General features: G+C 37.6%; 2 protein-coding genes across 2 annotated transcripts in view; one reads left to right on the top strand and one right to left on the bottom strand.

Moving 5' to 3' along the window:
• The window catches only part of Mfsd14a (major facilitator superfamily domain containing 14A), a 32,691-nt gene extending 29,918 nt beyond the window's left edge, over positions 1 to 2,773 (top strand). Inside the window, exons 11-12 of the mRNA XM_055628136.1 lie at positions 527 to 690; positions 1,432 to 2,773. Coding sequence (XP_055484111.1) covers positions 527 to 690; positions 1,432 to 1,638 — 371 coding nt within the window. The 3' untranslated portion in view covers positions 1,639 to 2,773. The remainder of the gene's footprint in view (positions 1 to 526; positions 691 to 1,431) is intronic.
• Positions 2,774 to 4,446: 1,673 nt separating this feature from the next.
• Sass6 (SAS-6 centriolar assembly protein) overlaps positions 4,447 to 15,690 on the bottom strand; it is a 28,542-nt gene continuing 17,298 nt past the window's right edge. The window contains exons 9-17 of the mRNA XM_055628135.1: positions 14,215 to 14,409; positions 14,021 to 14,110; positions 13,765 to 13,944; positions 13,290 to 13,371; positions 12,158 to 12,294; positions 10,352 to 10,480; positions 7,277 to 7,371; positions 5,515 to 5,609; positions 4,447 to 5,416 (exon numbers count right to left, since the gene is read on the bottom strand). Coding sequence (XP_055484110.1) covers positions 5,310 to 5,416; positions 5,515 to 5,609; positions 7,277 to 7,371; positions 10,352 to 10,480; positions 12,158 to 12,294; positions 13,290 to 13,371; positions 13,765 to 13,944; positions 14,021 to 14,110; positions 14,215 to 14,409 — 1,110 coding nt within the window. The 3' untranslated portion in view covers positions 4,447 to 5,309. The remainder of the gene's footprint in view (positions 5,417 to 5,514; positions 5,610 to 7,276; positions 7,372 to 10,351; positions 10,481 to 12,157; positions 12,295 to 13,289; positions 13,372 to 13,764; positions 13,945 to 14,020; positions 14,111 to 14,214; positions 14,410 to 15,690) is intronic.

Genomic DNA, 15,690 nt, shown 5'->3' with positions numbered 1-15,690 from the left:
CACGAGTAAACACAGAAGGGTTTTGTGGTAAGAACACTTAGTTTTCAGCATTTTAACAGATGAAGAGGGGTCCTTGACTTGGCTGTAAGAGAAAAGAGGGTTGTTACTTAGTAAAATGAGGAAGTACAATGTTACTTAGTAAAATGAGGAAGGAAAAGCCTGTGGTAAAAACAAGGTGCATTTTCATTTAGAAAGGTGATCCTAGAGAAATTGAAAATCAAACGCAGTAATATATATTTGACCAAGTTGCAAACTGTGTGGGATGATTTTTAAAGTACTTACTAGTTCCTGACTTGTTTATAGCCAAAGGCCAAGTGTTTTTGCTACCAGGAGGGAGTTCATCCTGTTATGTCTGGGCTTGCATTGCCAGAGGGCAGTAACTACTGACGGCTTCTCAGTAGCACTTAATACCATTAGAGTAAGTTGCTACTAATGTTAAAAATATCCATATAGATTGATTTCACATTTGCAGTTTTTTTAAGAGTAGGAAAAGGATAATGTGCTAAACGATTTATTTTACGTATAGGTGTTGTTCAAGGAATGATAACAGGAATCCGAGGATTGTGCAATGGTCTAGGACCAGCCCTTTATGGGTTCATTTTCTACATATTTCATGTGGAACTTAAAGAACTGCCAATCACAGGAACAGACCTGGGGACAAACACAAGCCCACAGCATCACTTTGAACAGGTATTTCTTCATTCACATGTTAAAATGATGTATTTATTTGGCTGGATTAAAGAGGTTTTTGAAAATAAACCCCCTTGCAAAATTGGCTGAGCGAAAAATCGCTTAAATTTGTACCTAATGGTATGTCAGCCATTTCTCCATTCCAGACTATTACTTTTCTTCTGACTTCTGCTGTGTCACAGTAGTCATCATCTCTAGATGGAGTGAAGTGGTTATGCATACATTTGTTGACTTGCTTCCTTTATTTCCCAACTGAAATTACCTATGCCAAACCACATGACTATTGAGCCAATACAAACAAGCTCTTCAATTTCCTTGATTAAGCAAGAGTTCCCCCAGCCAAGTAATGTCTGCTATATACAACAAAAACAGTTGTCAGATTTTGCTCAGAATGAATGTGATCTGGGGTTAAAGTAAGAACCTGATCTGCTTTATGTTTGGGATTAGCAATATTTTTGAAACAACAAAATGGTGTGTTAATATGTGTAGTTTTGCTTGACTGCAAGGCTCCTGTCTTCTGGAAGTGCATAGAACACCTGTTCAGACTCTGGGCTAAAATCGATACATGGTTGTTCCTTTTCGAGATTTTGTGGGCAGGATTTTGCAATAAGGATAAGGATAACTTATTCCTGAAGTATTTTCTAGCTATTGCTTTAATGGAGTCATTGGCTTAAGAAAATGCTGAGCAATTATTAGGGGCCAGTATCTGTGCAAAAATTCTAACTATTGTTTCTTCCTCAGAATTCCATCATCCCCGGCCCCCCCTTCCTGTTCGGAGCCTGTTCGGTACTGCTGGCTCTGCTCGTTGCCTTGTTTATTCCAGAACACACTAACTTAAGTTTAAGGTCCAGCAGTTGGAGAAAGCACTGTGGTGGTCACAGCCATCCTCACAGTACACAAGCGCCAGGAGAGGCCAAAGAACCTTTACTCCAGGACACGAATGTGTAATGAACGAAATCAGGAAGACTTTTCTATCAGCACCCAGGTCTTAGTTTTCACCTGTAGTTCTGGATGTACATTCCATTTCCATCTACAATGTACTTTAAGACTGTCTTAAGAAATATCTGCATGAACTCCGTGGGAACTAAAGAAAGAAACAGACAGTTTTTTCCAAAGATGTTACAATTTCTTTCTTTCTAAAAGAAACCTTTTCTTTATTAGCACCACTCTCTTGCCACTAAACTGTTTTATTACACATCTTTAATTAAAGCTATGTATATGTAACTCCACTGTCAGCGCATCTCTGCTGCCATTTCCTTAGCTGTTGAGCCTTTACCTGCTCGTGCTGACTCAGTGACATGGTAGGCAGGGTGGTTATGGACCTGTTTGCTTGATCGTTGTAAAAGCCTGAGTCAGATCTTAATATTGTAAAATCTTGGGTCAAATAATTCAAAGCCTTAATGCAGATGCACTAGAATAAAGAAATGGTAAAGAATTGTTTGCATTTAAAACACAAACTTGTGAAAATTGTAGAAAATCAGAATCATGTTTCAAGCTTGTTTTACCATAATTTCATTTAAAACATTCACTACTATTTTGAAGTATGAAAATATCAGCCACTTAGAATTTGAATGGGGGGTCAGAGCCTGTACATCTATGTTCTGGCTCAACTTGTTTAAATTTGTTCTGCTCCTTATACCACTATTCTTTTGATGTTTGCATAATCATAAGGACCTCAACACTTGAATACCATAATCTAAAATTATATAGTAAAGCTGGTAGCCTTGAAAATGTCAATGTGATATCTATATGTAGATAAATATATATAGTGGCCTTTCAGGACTGTCACAGTAACACTTTATTTACAGAGCTAATGTTTGTCCTAAATTTTCAGGACCCTAGAAGAGAGCTTTATACAATTACTGATGTGAATTTCTCTAAAGTGTATATTTTTGTGTCCAGTTATATTATTTAAAAAAAGTGTTACTTTGTAAAAATTGTACATAAAGTATTGTATAGTTTACACTGTTTTCATCTTGTGTGTGGTTACTGCCTAATGCTTTTTAAACTTGGAGCATTCACTATGATTAAATAAGGTCTCAAAATGTAAATATTCTGTTAATAAAATTAAATATTTTAATGATTTTTTTCTTTTTAAAAAAGTCTTGATCTGTGAGTCCCTGTGAGGCCTATTTGGGCTTTGTTACCATAAACATTTTTACAGTAACAAATCTTCACTACTCTGCAATCCATTTGTTTGCCCACTTCACACACCCCCCCCCAAAAAAAAAAACAAAACAAAACTGAAGATAAAAATGCAGAGTTTGCAAGTTGATTACCTAAGCATAGTCATTGCAGGACAGTCTTTAGTCTTTATTTTCTAAACATGCTTCTGGCACATCAAACTCCCAAGTTTTGGTACTTTATTAACAAAGGTCACAGTAGCATTAAAGCAACATTTTGATTATTAACACATGTACAGTTATACACCACGAAATAATTTCAAACAAAAGTTGAAGAGGTAGAGCAGAGAATCTGTACTGTCTGTGTGCATGGACACCTAGCACAGCTCGCTAACAGCCTGCTGTGGAAAGAGCTGTCCTTTCTTGGGAACGTGTGTTTTTAAATAGTTAGGGATAGTCTCTCTTTTAAAAAGCTAAATATGTCATATCCCTTCTAAAGCCGGCCACATCCCTATGTATATTACAAGTATTTACAGTAGTCCAGCGTTGCCAAGAGGCTTCTTTACAAAATAAGTGCCATCAATGAACTTCGATTACACCCCCTGTTGAAGGTACTGCCAGTTGCCCGCATCCTGAAAGTGAGATTAAAGGTCCCTCCCTGTCTTACTGTGTATGGCCCTAGTAAACTTGACATGTCATAAAGTACTTGAAAAAAAATTTTTGTTTTGTTTTTTTAAGACAGGGTTTCTCTGTGTGGTCTTGACTGTCCTGGACTCACTTTGTAAATCAGGCTGGCCTTGAACTTAAAGAGATCACCTGCCTCTGGCTCCCCAAGTGCTGGGATTACAGGCATGTGCCACTACTGTGCCTGGCTTTTGAAAAATTAATGTGTATGTTTTGCATGCGTATCTAGACACCACATGCATGCCTGATGCACTCAAAGAACAGAAGAGGTCTCTTGGATCTGAGTGATAAACAATTCTGAGTTGCCATGTGGGTTCTGGGAATAGAACCCAGTCCTCTGAAAGAGGAGCCAGTGCTAACCAACCACTGAGCCACCCCTTCAGCCCCTTGAAACTTTTTAAAACTATCACATGATTGTTAGCATTTTTACAAATAAGATTTTGGGATCTTTTGAGAATTTTAATTTCCTTTAGTGGGAAATTTCCACTAAGATTATAGGTTGAGGTTTTTTCAATTGTGTGTGTGTCCACACATAGGTATTTGCACATGTGGTATCTGCTGACAACAGTGGGTCTCCAGGAGCCAGAGTTCCAGGTTATTTTAAGCCACCTAACGTGTGCGGGGAGTTGAACTTGGGTCCTCTATGAGTGCAGTTTAACAATTTAAACAATAAGCCATCTTTCTCCAGCCCCCACGCTAAAGTTTTTGGGTTTTTGTTTTTTAAACTAAATTTCAAAGAATAGTTCTTGGAAGGTTTTAGTAATAAAGTTGTAACTTCCAATAGTTCACTTTCCTGCTTTATTAACAGAGTGCAAACTCTAGTAAAAAAAAAAAAAAAAAAAAAAAGTAATGAGTATTAATGATGCTATATTACACTGAAGATTTTGTATGGAAGAGTCAAAATCCTCTATGTTCAGCCCAGATAACTAAAGCACTTCGGACATGTAAATACACTGTCCACATTATTCTTAAATAAAAATTATTTCATAGATCAAAAAAAAATGTCTTAGAGAAAATAATTTACTATGACTACTTAATTTCACTCATTTAAAGTGCTTCAGAGTGTCACTGGGTATATCCACCAAACTCCAAACGCCCATGCCCAGGAGTAGCTGGTTAGCACAATATAGACTCCATTGGTTTTGGTTTGGTATTTTTTTATCTTACTGGTTTTGATTTTTTTGTTTTTCTTTTTCCTTTTTTTGAGGAAGAAAGAAGATGAAATTGGGTGGGCAGGGAAGTGGAGACCATCTGGGAGGAGTTAGGAAGAAAAACAATCAGAATATACTGCATAACAGAGGCAAGTGGACCTCAGTTTGAGGCCAACCTGGTCTACATATATAGCAAGTTCCAGGACAGCCTGAACTACATAATAGAACCTGTTTAAAAAACAAAACAAATATATATATGACATCAATGTAAAGACCAGTGATCACAGTGGAAGCTCTTTCTCCAATATTCAGGTGGCAAATTAAGAACTGTTTTACTAATAAAAGTGATAGTATGCCCCATAAGCTTTCTTCAGCTTACTACTATGCCTTGCAGGGTGTATTTTTCTTTAGGGAGTCCCTAATTCAGACCAACTGGTAGGAATCTGATAAAATTCAGTGATATTTGTTGAAACATTCTGTTCACAGAATAAAAAAAATACCATTTACTCAGAATCTATCAATTCCCTAAGTTTGTAAATGGCAGCAGTATTATAAAGGATCTAAAAATCTAACAGGAACAAGAAAAACTTGGTTTTGTTGGTAATGGACTGTTAAACCATTTAAATTTCTAAACTATCAGTAAGAAATAAAAGGTGTTGGATTAACTATTTGGTAACTGCCCAGGGAAATATGCTGAAGATGAAGAGGGGACAATTGTGGGCTTAGAAGATGTCTGTAATGCTCCCAACATGCCATCTTTTTGATGGTCTGCAAAAGAAACGAAACACACAACCTGTCATTATTTCAGCTTTAGACACACTTCATGAAAACAAACTGTCCCACACTCGGCGCCAACATCTCCTCACCTGAATTACTAAATAGATTCTGGCTGAGTCCACGTAAAGGAATGCTGTCTTCTCTTTTCTTCAAGTATTTGGATTCTAGTCCTAAATTTTGGCCACTTTAAAAAAAAAAGAAAGAATTTTTGTCTTAAATTTCACTTTATTGTTCATTTTCTATATGTGTACTGAATGTCCCTAGATGACAAGTTCAAAGTGCCATAAAATACCATAATACAAAAATTTTTGACCACCACATGAACACAATGCCCCAAATTGACAACCCCACATCTGCTGCCCTCCCTTGATGGATGTTGGAGAAATACCAATCCTTTATCTTAGGCTTTGGTCCTATTCTAAGATATGTATGTGCAAATATTCCAACATTCTGAAGCTTCAAAAGTCTAAAGTGCTTACTGCTGGTCTCAAATGTTTTGAATAAAGGACACTTGACCTATGTACTCTTCACTGGCTTCTTTTTCTTGTTTTGCTTTTTGTTTTCCAAAACAGGGATTCTCTGTATAACAGAGCCCTGGCTGTCCTTGACTCAATTTGAAGTCCAGGATGGCCTCAAACTCACAGACTCTCTGCCTCCCGAGAGCTGGGATTTTCACTAGTTTTATTTACAAATAAACTTACCTATACATAAGATTTTCTTCCAGAAAAGGAGTAAACTTTAAGATGTAGTAAGAACTTTTATTTATAAGATAAATATATTCTATGAGCACTATAAGATTTTATATCATGGCAAACACACATCGGGGTGGGAATAAGAAAATACAGGAGAAACCAGCATATATAGAGGAGAATATTATTTTGAGTGCATTGGAGTCAAAAAATACATATCATTAGAACAAAAAAAGATCATGTAAGTGACACGTGACAGAAAAGTGCACAGCTGGTTTAGGAATATCACTAAAAATTTTTGTGCGTGTATATTTACTTATTTTAGTACGTATCAGTGTTTTGCCTGCATATATGTCTACACATGTATGCAGTGCCCTTGAAGGCCAGAAGAGGAGTTACAAAGAGTTGTAAGCAGCCATATGGGTGTGGGAATCAAACCCAGGTCCTCTGGAAAAGCACCACTGAACGACCTCTGCAGCCTTCTTTGTGAGACAGGTCCTCACTACGTAGCCCTGGCTTTTGCACTCACAGAGATCTGCCTTTCTCTGCTACCTGAGCGGTGGAATTAAGCTGTGTACCACCATGCCTGGATGTCCAAATAGTTACAAGAGTTGTCATTACTTAGAAAAAAATCTTTCACTATACCAATGGGGATACTATAACTTAAAACCATATATAAATCACTTTTTCATAGCAAAAAAAAAAAACAACAACAAAAAGCCTCTAAATTTTCATGTTAAATTGGTGGCATACACCTTTAATCCCCGCACCTGAGGTAGAGCCAAGCGATTTCTCTGAATGTGAAGCCATCCTGGTCTATACAGTGAGTGCCAAGACAGTCAGAGCTACACAGTGAGCCCCTGTCTAACAAAGAAGTCAGGGATAAATAGCAGGCCTCATGGCTTCCAGACACTTTTAAATCAACTTTCAAGGGGCTACAGAGATGCAGTATTAGGAACACGGCTGTTCTTGAGCACACCCGCCTGGGTTGTGTTCCTAGCGCTCACATGGCAGCTCAAAACCATCTGCAACTCCAGTTCTAGCAGATGCGACAACCTCTTCTGACCTCTGTGGGAACCAGACACGGGTTGCATACAATATACACACAGGAAAAACACTCATTCACTTAAAATAATAAACTCTATGTGCATTGAGTACTTACTTTTCCTTATCAGTTGAGCAAGGCCTGCCAATAGCTGCTCCTGGCTGCGCATCTAGTGCTGTGCTTGGTTTTGTAAGCTGCAAGTTAAACTGAACCTGTGGGGAGAATGCAGTTCATGAACTCAGAACTGAGGCAGTTTCATGCTGAGCTCAGTGGGTAGGGTTTGCTTTTTGATAAATCCAAATAATAAAAATAAAAGGTTTTGCCTATATTTTACAGCACAAGCACATTCTTTTGAAACTTAAAAGGAACCAGACTTTTCCTCACCAAAAAAAGCTCCCATGATACAAGTAACAAGGGAAGAAAACAAGCACCTCACTCAACGATTACTCTGACGTGAGCACTGGAGCACTGTGTCAACGACAGGGCTGAAACTACGCAAGGCTTGGTTGGTCTGGTAGCACATGCCCATATCCCATATGTGCTGGGACTACACAGTAGCAAGGCTCCGTCTCAAAACGAACACAAACCCCCAAGTACCACAATAAATGCTTTTACGTTGCAGATTCTGAAAAACATGTCTTTTAACAGGCTTTCGAGGACAGCTGTGTTTATTTAAAGATTCTAAGTAAGGTGTTTGAAATTAAGCTTCAAAATAACCAAAAATAATAAAAATATACAAGATAATTTAAGATAAAAATATCAGCATGTAAATACAGTAGCTTAGTGAAAGTAATAATGTACTATAAGATTTGTATCAGAAAGGTATAAACATTAACAAAGGTCTAAAGAGTTCTCTAAAATGATCAAAAATTTGGTAAAGTAGCAGGCTATAAAATAATATAAAAATTAGCTTTTCTATTTACAGTAAACTTGAAAATGAAAGCATAAAAGCAATCTCATTCACAGTAGCTTCCTGACTAATGATGTGCCCTGCATGCCCAGCCCAAGCTGACTTTAAGCTTTCTGCTTCAACCTATGAATTACATGGCAGGATTGTTGCTGTGCCCATGCAGAGCCTATTTTCTTAACCCACTAAGCTGTAAACAACATAGTCATTTAGGATAGGATAAGGATACAGCTCACAGAGAAAGACAGACTCCTTTATTTAAATATTCAACTGCTGAGCTTTTTTGCTTTTACTGTTTAGGGTGCATGATAAAAAAAAAAAAAAAAAAGTATGGAGGCGCTGGAGAAAATGGCTTAGCAGTTAGCAGCACTTGATGTTGCAGAAGTCCAGAATGTGTTTCCCAGCACCCATGCCAGTCGCAACCACCTGTAACTCCAGCTCTAGTGATGGAATACCCTCTTCTGGCCTCCCCAGGCACTGGCACACATGTGGCACACACACAGACATACACACATGAATAAAAATAAAAATCTTTAAAAAAGAAAATAAGGAGTTCATAAAACAAGAGGTTTTGAGAAGCAAAAACATAAGGAGAGGTAAGCAGCGAGACAGCTCATTGGATAAAGGCAATTGTGTGTAATGGAAGCTTTGGTTTCTTTTAAAATTCAGTTATGTTAGCTCAATGTTTATTTATTTTTTAATTTTTTATTATTTTTTTCCAATTTATTCATTATCTATCCCGATTGAAGACGTCTCCCACAACCTCTCCCAGTCCCCTACCTCCCTGTTCCCTGCTATCCCTTCCCCTAGTCCACTGAAAGGGGGAGTTCTCCTTCCCTGCCATCTGACCCTAGTTTATCCAGTCTCATCAGGACTGCCAGGTTCCTTTTCCTCTGTGGTCTAGCAAGGCCATATCACCAGGGGCAAGTGATCAAAGAGCAGGAGAATCGAAGAACCAGAAATAAACTATGTTATGTTTTTGTGTTAATCCCAAGTGTGGGATTTTAGTTTGGGCTTAGTTTGTCCATAGCTGGTAACTGGGTAGGGGGTGGACATGGTCTTTGCCAGCTGGTAATGGCCTTCCTCATGCAGCACAGAGGGGTGTGGTCTAGGACTTTGAAGGATATAAACACAAGAGTCCAGGAAAAGAAGGGGTAGCAGTTTGAAGAAATCAGAGACAGACGATGTGGCTTGGAGGACACAGATGGAGAGAAATGTTTCAATGCAGTGGCTTGGAGGAAACTGCTTACTGCATTTGTTGTTGACGGAGATTGGTATAGCTCCAAAATAACCCATCAAACCTAAACAGCTGGGAGAAAGGGGTCTGAGCTCCCTCTTCCCACTAACCTTCTCTCTCTTATCTAGGGCTAAAGGGTTAGTGGAAGGAAGGTAGAGGCTTAAATACCCCAAATGGAATAGTTTAAAAATGAGCACAACACCCCTGGCCAAGCTGAGGACCTGAGTTCAATCACTGGAACCTAAATAGTGGATGGAGAGAATTGATTTCCCCAAGTTGTCCTCTGAATCCTTCACCAGCACGCACACACACATACATACACACAAACATACAAGCACACACATACAGAGGGAGAGCAACAGACAAACAGGCAGAGAGAATAAAATGTAATTTAAAAAAGACAGACTTAGAAGCCTGCAAAGTGTCATGTCCCTGTAACTCTAGCTTCCAGGAAGAAGCAGGCTACTCAGGACAACATAGTAAGACCCATGTAAAAGCAACAACAAAACAAATGACAGAGACTGCCTATTTTGCCCATATATTTAAGAGCATGTAACTAGACACCAAAATAGTAGTTGTAATAATGATCAAAACATAAACTGAATCCAAAAAATCTTTCTAGTAAGTCAAGGTTGAGAGCATTGCTTCTCACTTATCATTTGAGACAGTGTTGCCAAATTCTAAAACTGTATTTTAGAATTTCCTGGGGATAAGCCTGCCCTCCAGATATAAATTCTGACAAGAGAGGAAGAAAAAAACCGAATATGCCAATAGTATGATATCTCTTTAGCTTGTAGACCTAGTAAAGCAATGAATAAAAATGGAGAGGTGAGTAGAAATAAGCAAGATTATGCTTTAGAAGCTACGGTGACTCTGCACACATTGTGGGGGGCATGAATTTCCTTTAAGCACATACAAGATGCTCAGTATTCATCTACTATATTATCCAACACACAGCAGCGGACCAGGCAAACAAACTCTTAAAAGGTAAAAATACTTATATGCCAACACATTTCTGTAGCTTTTCAAAAACAGTTCATTGGGTTACCTTTGGTCCAGAGATTGGATGGCTAGTGTTTTTAGCAGATACTGCATGAGGAAAAGCATTCTGGAACGTGAACGCAGAGGAAACAGGATAGCCAATTCCACAGCTCGGATAGTTTAGTCTACTATCAACCTAAAAACCAAAATATAAAAATGAAGATGAGAAATTTTCTAAATTATAATCTGAAGTATTTGCTGGCCTAACAGGTATAGGGTCTACTACTACTAATTATTAGTTAATAGTAATATCTCAGAAGCCTTTTTTCTCTAGCAAGACACTACAAAATGCTGCTCTTTAATAACCAGAGGCCAGGATCTCTTTGGTCCACCTAAAGGGCCTTCCAGACCAGCTATGCAAGGGTGGATCAAAGAAACTACTGCACTTGCCTTTGAGTGGGCTAAAACAAAGACTACCGCGGCACCTTGGCTTACCTATCTAGCCTTCCTGACAGAGAAGGTGCAAGGAAGAATGAGGAGTCATCGACAGTCCAGAGATAAAATAATTTTGTTAGACTGAGTAAAAACAGGACTAGTGTCTTTAAAAAGACAAGTTGAAAGAATGCTTTGCACTAATGTTAATATCATGGCATCATCATTAACCAACATCATAATAAAGGTTCTTACAAGAGGCCACTTGAAGTGACTGCATCACCAGTGGCTACACAATATAAACACCTTTCCACAGTGATTTAACAGCGTTCATTAAAGATTCAACTCTAAGTTTATAATTTAGCACCAGCCATTTTTTTTTTTGTACCCCCTTCTGACTTAGCAGCAAACTTTTCCAGGCTTTACATAGTGTAGTATCATGGATCAGATTAGATTAAAATTTCTGTTAAGCATCTAAATCATTTAAGAATCAGTGGTAATCCCTCATAATGAGCAACATGCCTCTGGTGTACAATTGGGATTCCTGCTCCACATTGATGAGGCTGCAAACTCTGAGGAACCATGAGGAATGGTATGTTAAGAGAGACTTACTGACTGAACTTAGGCATGTCAGAGAATTTGAGGAAAGGACTAAAGATAGTAGAACTCTACCATGAATTGACTCCAAGCAGCTAGGAAGCAGAAATTACTAACAGAGTACCTAATTACATCTTACTGAATAAGGTAGGACTATATTAAGGAAAGAACTGTTAGAGAAACAGCTGCAAATATCAACCAAGACAGAAGGCTGTCTGGCCCTTTCTTTAGCTTAGCAAACATTTGTCTGTGTTCAGCTATTATTGAAGAGTACTCGTTTTTGTGCCGATTCATTAAGAGACCATGTCTAATGATATTCTGTGTAATTGTTATGTTCAAGAGGAGAGCCTAGGTCTTTAGCTGTAATAAGCAAGTGCTTTGCATTCTCAGCCTTGCCATCTTGTATTACCAGGGCCCCTCCTTGAGCTAAAGAGCTGCCTTTCTTCTCACTCCCATTCCCTATGAGGACAAAGCTAGAAATGTCTATCTCATGATGCTCAGACTCTAGGCTTTTCTTCATAGTAATCCCAAACGTGAGTCTAAATCTTGAATTTTCTCTGCTTGAAGTGTTCTAAACAATCTGTCTCTTTGTATATTCATGTATATTTTATAAGTTTCAGTATACTTAATAATGATTTCTATAGGAAAGTCTTATGTGCACACATATATGTATACACACACTCAACATTCATATCGCACAAAGGCATGAATTATGCCCTTGAAATATAGGCTCTTCGTAAAGAACACATATATTTAATCCATACTCCAATGGCAGTATATACCAGCTCCCACTAAATAACTGCTGGACTCAGTGGTATCACTAACATCTCATCCTAACTCTTACCACATTCAGGTTGGGAGAAATCCCACTTCTGATGGTGTTGCTACTAGAAAGTGCAGGTGGAGTGGCAGAGCTTCCCAATGTGTCTTGCTTTCTTACCAACTGGTTTTCATTTAATTCTTTGTTTAGCCATGTGATTACTTAAAGAGGAGAATAAAAAAAAGCAAAACAATTTATTTTTATTTGTCAAATAATTTAACATAAGTACTTTTATCCTTTTTTTTTTTTTCAGAGGGGTTTCACTGTAGCCCAGGTAGACCCCATAATTAATAGTCTTTCTGCCTCTGTCTCTCAAAGGCTCAGATTACAAATGTGCAACAGCACACCAACTATAAGTAGTTTTCTGTAGTATTCAGTTTCTATGGCTGCTTTACACCACAGTCACACAATAGAAGCTTGAACACATGTCCATAGTTAAAGATGCTGATTTTAACAAGCACCACATGGGACTTCTTATTATCTTGCTCTCTAGAGCACATACTTTTCTGTGACTCATAAATCTGACAGCTTTTGCTTCTAGAACAGTATCTTTCAGATATTTAAAGTTCACAAGTCTATGTCTTGGAACTGATAAAATGCTTAATTAAAGTTTAATCTTGCCAGGCATGGTGTTATACACCTTTAATCACAGCACTCAGGAGGCAAGAAGCAGGCAGAGCTATATAGCCAAGACCCTGACTAAAAAGTCAAACAAAATGACAACAAAAAAAAGCAAATTTAAGGCAAAAATTATTTTTATATAGCAATTTTTTCATTATCTGTACTTTCACTAATTCAAATAAAAATTTCAAGTTAGCAATAAAACTATACTGTCTCTGACATGAACTCAATGGCTGGCTCTTTGACCTTCATCCCTCCCCGAGAGAAGAGCAGCCTTGCTAGGCCCCAAAGGAGGACACTGCAGCCAGAGACCTGATAAGCTAGGATCAGATGAAAGGAGAGGAGGACCTCCCCCATCAATGGACTTAAGAGGGGCAGGGAGGAGATGAGGAAGGGAGTGGGGGACTGGGAGGGAAGGATGGGGGGACTACAGCTGGGATACAAAGTAAATAAACTGTAACTAATATAAAAAAATTTAATTAAAAAAACCAATAAAACTATAAGCCTCCTTTACAGGCAAATGTAAATTACTTACATTTTTCATTATTTTTTAAAAGTTGTTTACTTTCTTCAAGTTTCTGAACTGTAGCTTCTAATTGCCCTTGTAATGTGCATACCTGTAATGTCAATCATCACAATAAGTCAAATTAGAAGTTGAACACTACAGAAATGTATTAAACTATTAATTGGTTGATTACCACTAAAACTATTAAATGTAAATAAAAGTTAATTCAACTATGCGATGAAATATTTAAATAGCAGTATACATACACAAATACTTATCCATCCTGTACATATGAGAACCAAGGTATAGGAGTACTGATAACTAACTTTGCAACTACAATGGGTCATTAACATCTACCTAGTTTAGTGGGTTTCTGTTTAAGCTGATAAAAAAGGTCAAAGCAACTGTCTTCATACAACTAAGGTGAAGTTTTAACACCTATGTGGGGAAGCTCACTAACTCTACACAAGACAGTCTTGACACAGAAGCAGGAGACAGCTACCACCTCTTGTTCTTTGGCTCGAAGACACTGTTCAGTGTCCTGTGATTCCTTTCGCTCCTTTTGTAGCATTTCTTCTTTCTCAGCCAATAGCTTTTCTTGCTGAATAGTAACTGTATTCTTCAGTTTCAATTTACCCATGAGAGTTTTAAGATCCCCTTGTAACTTCTTGATAATTTCATTTGCCTATAAGAGAGCCTCATATGAATATTTACATAACCCAATGAGACATTAATATTCTGCTAAACATTTCAAAACCAACCTTCAAAAGTTCTGCTGATAACGATTTAATTGTAGCTTCAAGTTTTCCCAGTTGTATCTGATTTTTCTCGCCATTTTCTTCTAAAGCCACCTGATTAAAAAAAAAAAACAAAACACAAGTAAAGCATTGCATTTGTTTAGGGAAAGTATCACTAGTAAATGTCATCTATTTATTTTAAAATTTTTACAAAAGACCTTTTGTTCTTGAATTGTATCGAACGCTTCTTTTGTTCTCAGAACAAGCTGGTCTTTATCCTTGATTTCCTGTTCTAAAACTGCCACTTTTGTTTGTAGCTGGTTAATATGCTTTTCTTTCTCGTGGCATTCAGCATCCAGAGTACAATTCTCTCTTCTCAGAGAAAGGACCTCTTGCTTGGCCCGCTGCAGCTCCTGGGGTTGGTTGGGAGAAGGAATTATTATGCATCGTGTAGAATGAAAATGAGCCAGGTGAACTATTTAAAACTAAGGTGTCTTGGGGCCAAAAAGATGATTCAGTGGATAAAAGCATTGACTCCCCTCCCAGAGGCTACAATTCAATTCCCAGCATCCAAGTGGCAGTTCACACCTGCCTGTAGCCAAGTCCCAGGAAATCTGATGTCCTTTTCTGGCCTCCACAGATAACAAGTACACACATAATGCAAAGACATACTTATAGGCAAAACATCTATACACATAAAAATAAATTAAAGTTTAAAAAAAATACTCATTATCTTAAAAAAACCAAAACTTTCTAAAAAACTATAATGTCTTAAATATTAAAAATGTATCCAAAGATAGGCACAGTGGTGTCTGTCTCCACAGGGGCTAACGCAGAATCATTACAATCTAGGCTACATATATCTTAGCTCAAGCCAAAAAACAGTCTTTAGTAATTTTGAGGTTCTAGTATGTTTTTTAAAGCCATAAAAAATCACCCCAGTGATGTAAGTTATAGACCTGGATAGAACTGTAAAAATATACTGCCAACTAAATTATACCAAGGAGAAAACAAAGCAATCCTGATCTATGAAAAAAAAAATTTACAACTTCTTAAAATGTATAAGGAGAATTTTCTAACTCACTAACTGAATCTAAAGGTAGCTGGGTGAGGGCTACAGTTGTAGAATTAGGTTTCTGGCTGGCTACAGGGATGGTTTCTTGTCAGCATAGGAGCTGATCCTGTGTAATTTCCCTGTAAGATTTACTTATTTTACTCCATGTGTCTGAGTGCTTTCCCTGTATGTGCATATGTGCACCACAGACATGCCTGGTGCTCTTAACTCCAGTGCATCTCTCTAGCCCCGCACTGTGCAATTTCATTGTCTACTTCTTATAATATATTAAAACCATTTCTACATCAATAAATATGTTGACATTATTAATTTCTCTCTGGTTTATATTTAAAGCAAGGAAAAAGCAAACAATAACTTAAATAGAATTTTTTAAAATCTACAATAAATCACCTATCAATAAGCTTACAGCAACCCAAATGTAACTGATTTAAGTCCAATAAGTAATACCTAGGGAACTGTTTTAACAAAAAGCATTTAAGATAATTTTGCCAATGGTTTTCAGAGCAAATTTTGGTTTCAGACAGACTTGACTTCAAATCAGAATCCATGTACAGGGCAATTGTGGAAACACTCAACTTCTTTTAGTGTCCTCATATACAAAGTTGTCTTGACATTTCTG

The sequence above is a fragment of the Psammomys obesus genome, unplaced genomic scaffold (genome assembly GCF_907164565.1).
Source record: "Psammomys obesus unplaced genomic scaffold, mPsaObe1.curated_primary_1811, whole genome shotgun sequence".
Lineage (NCBI taxonomy): Eukaryota > Metazoa > Chordata > Mammalia > Rodentia > Muridae > Psammomys > Psammomys obesus.
This window is presented reverse-complemented; position numbering and strand designations above follow the sequence as displayed.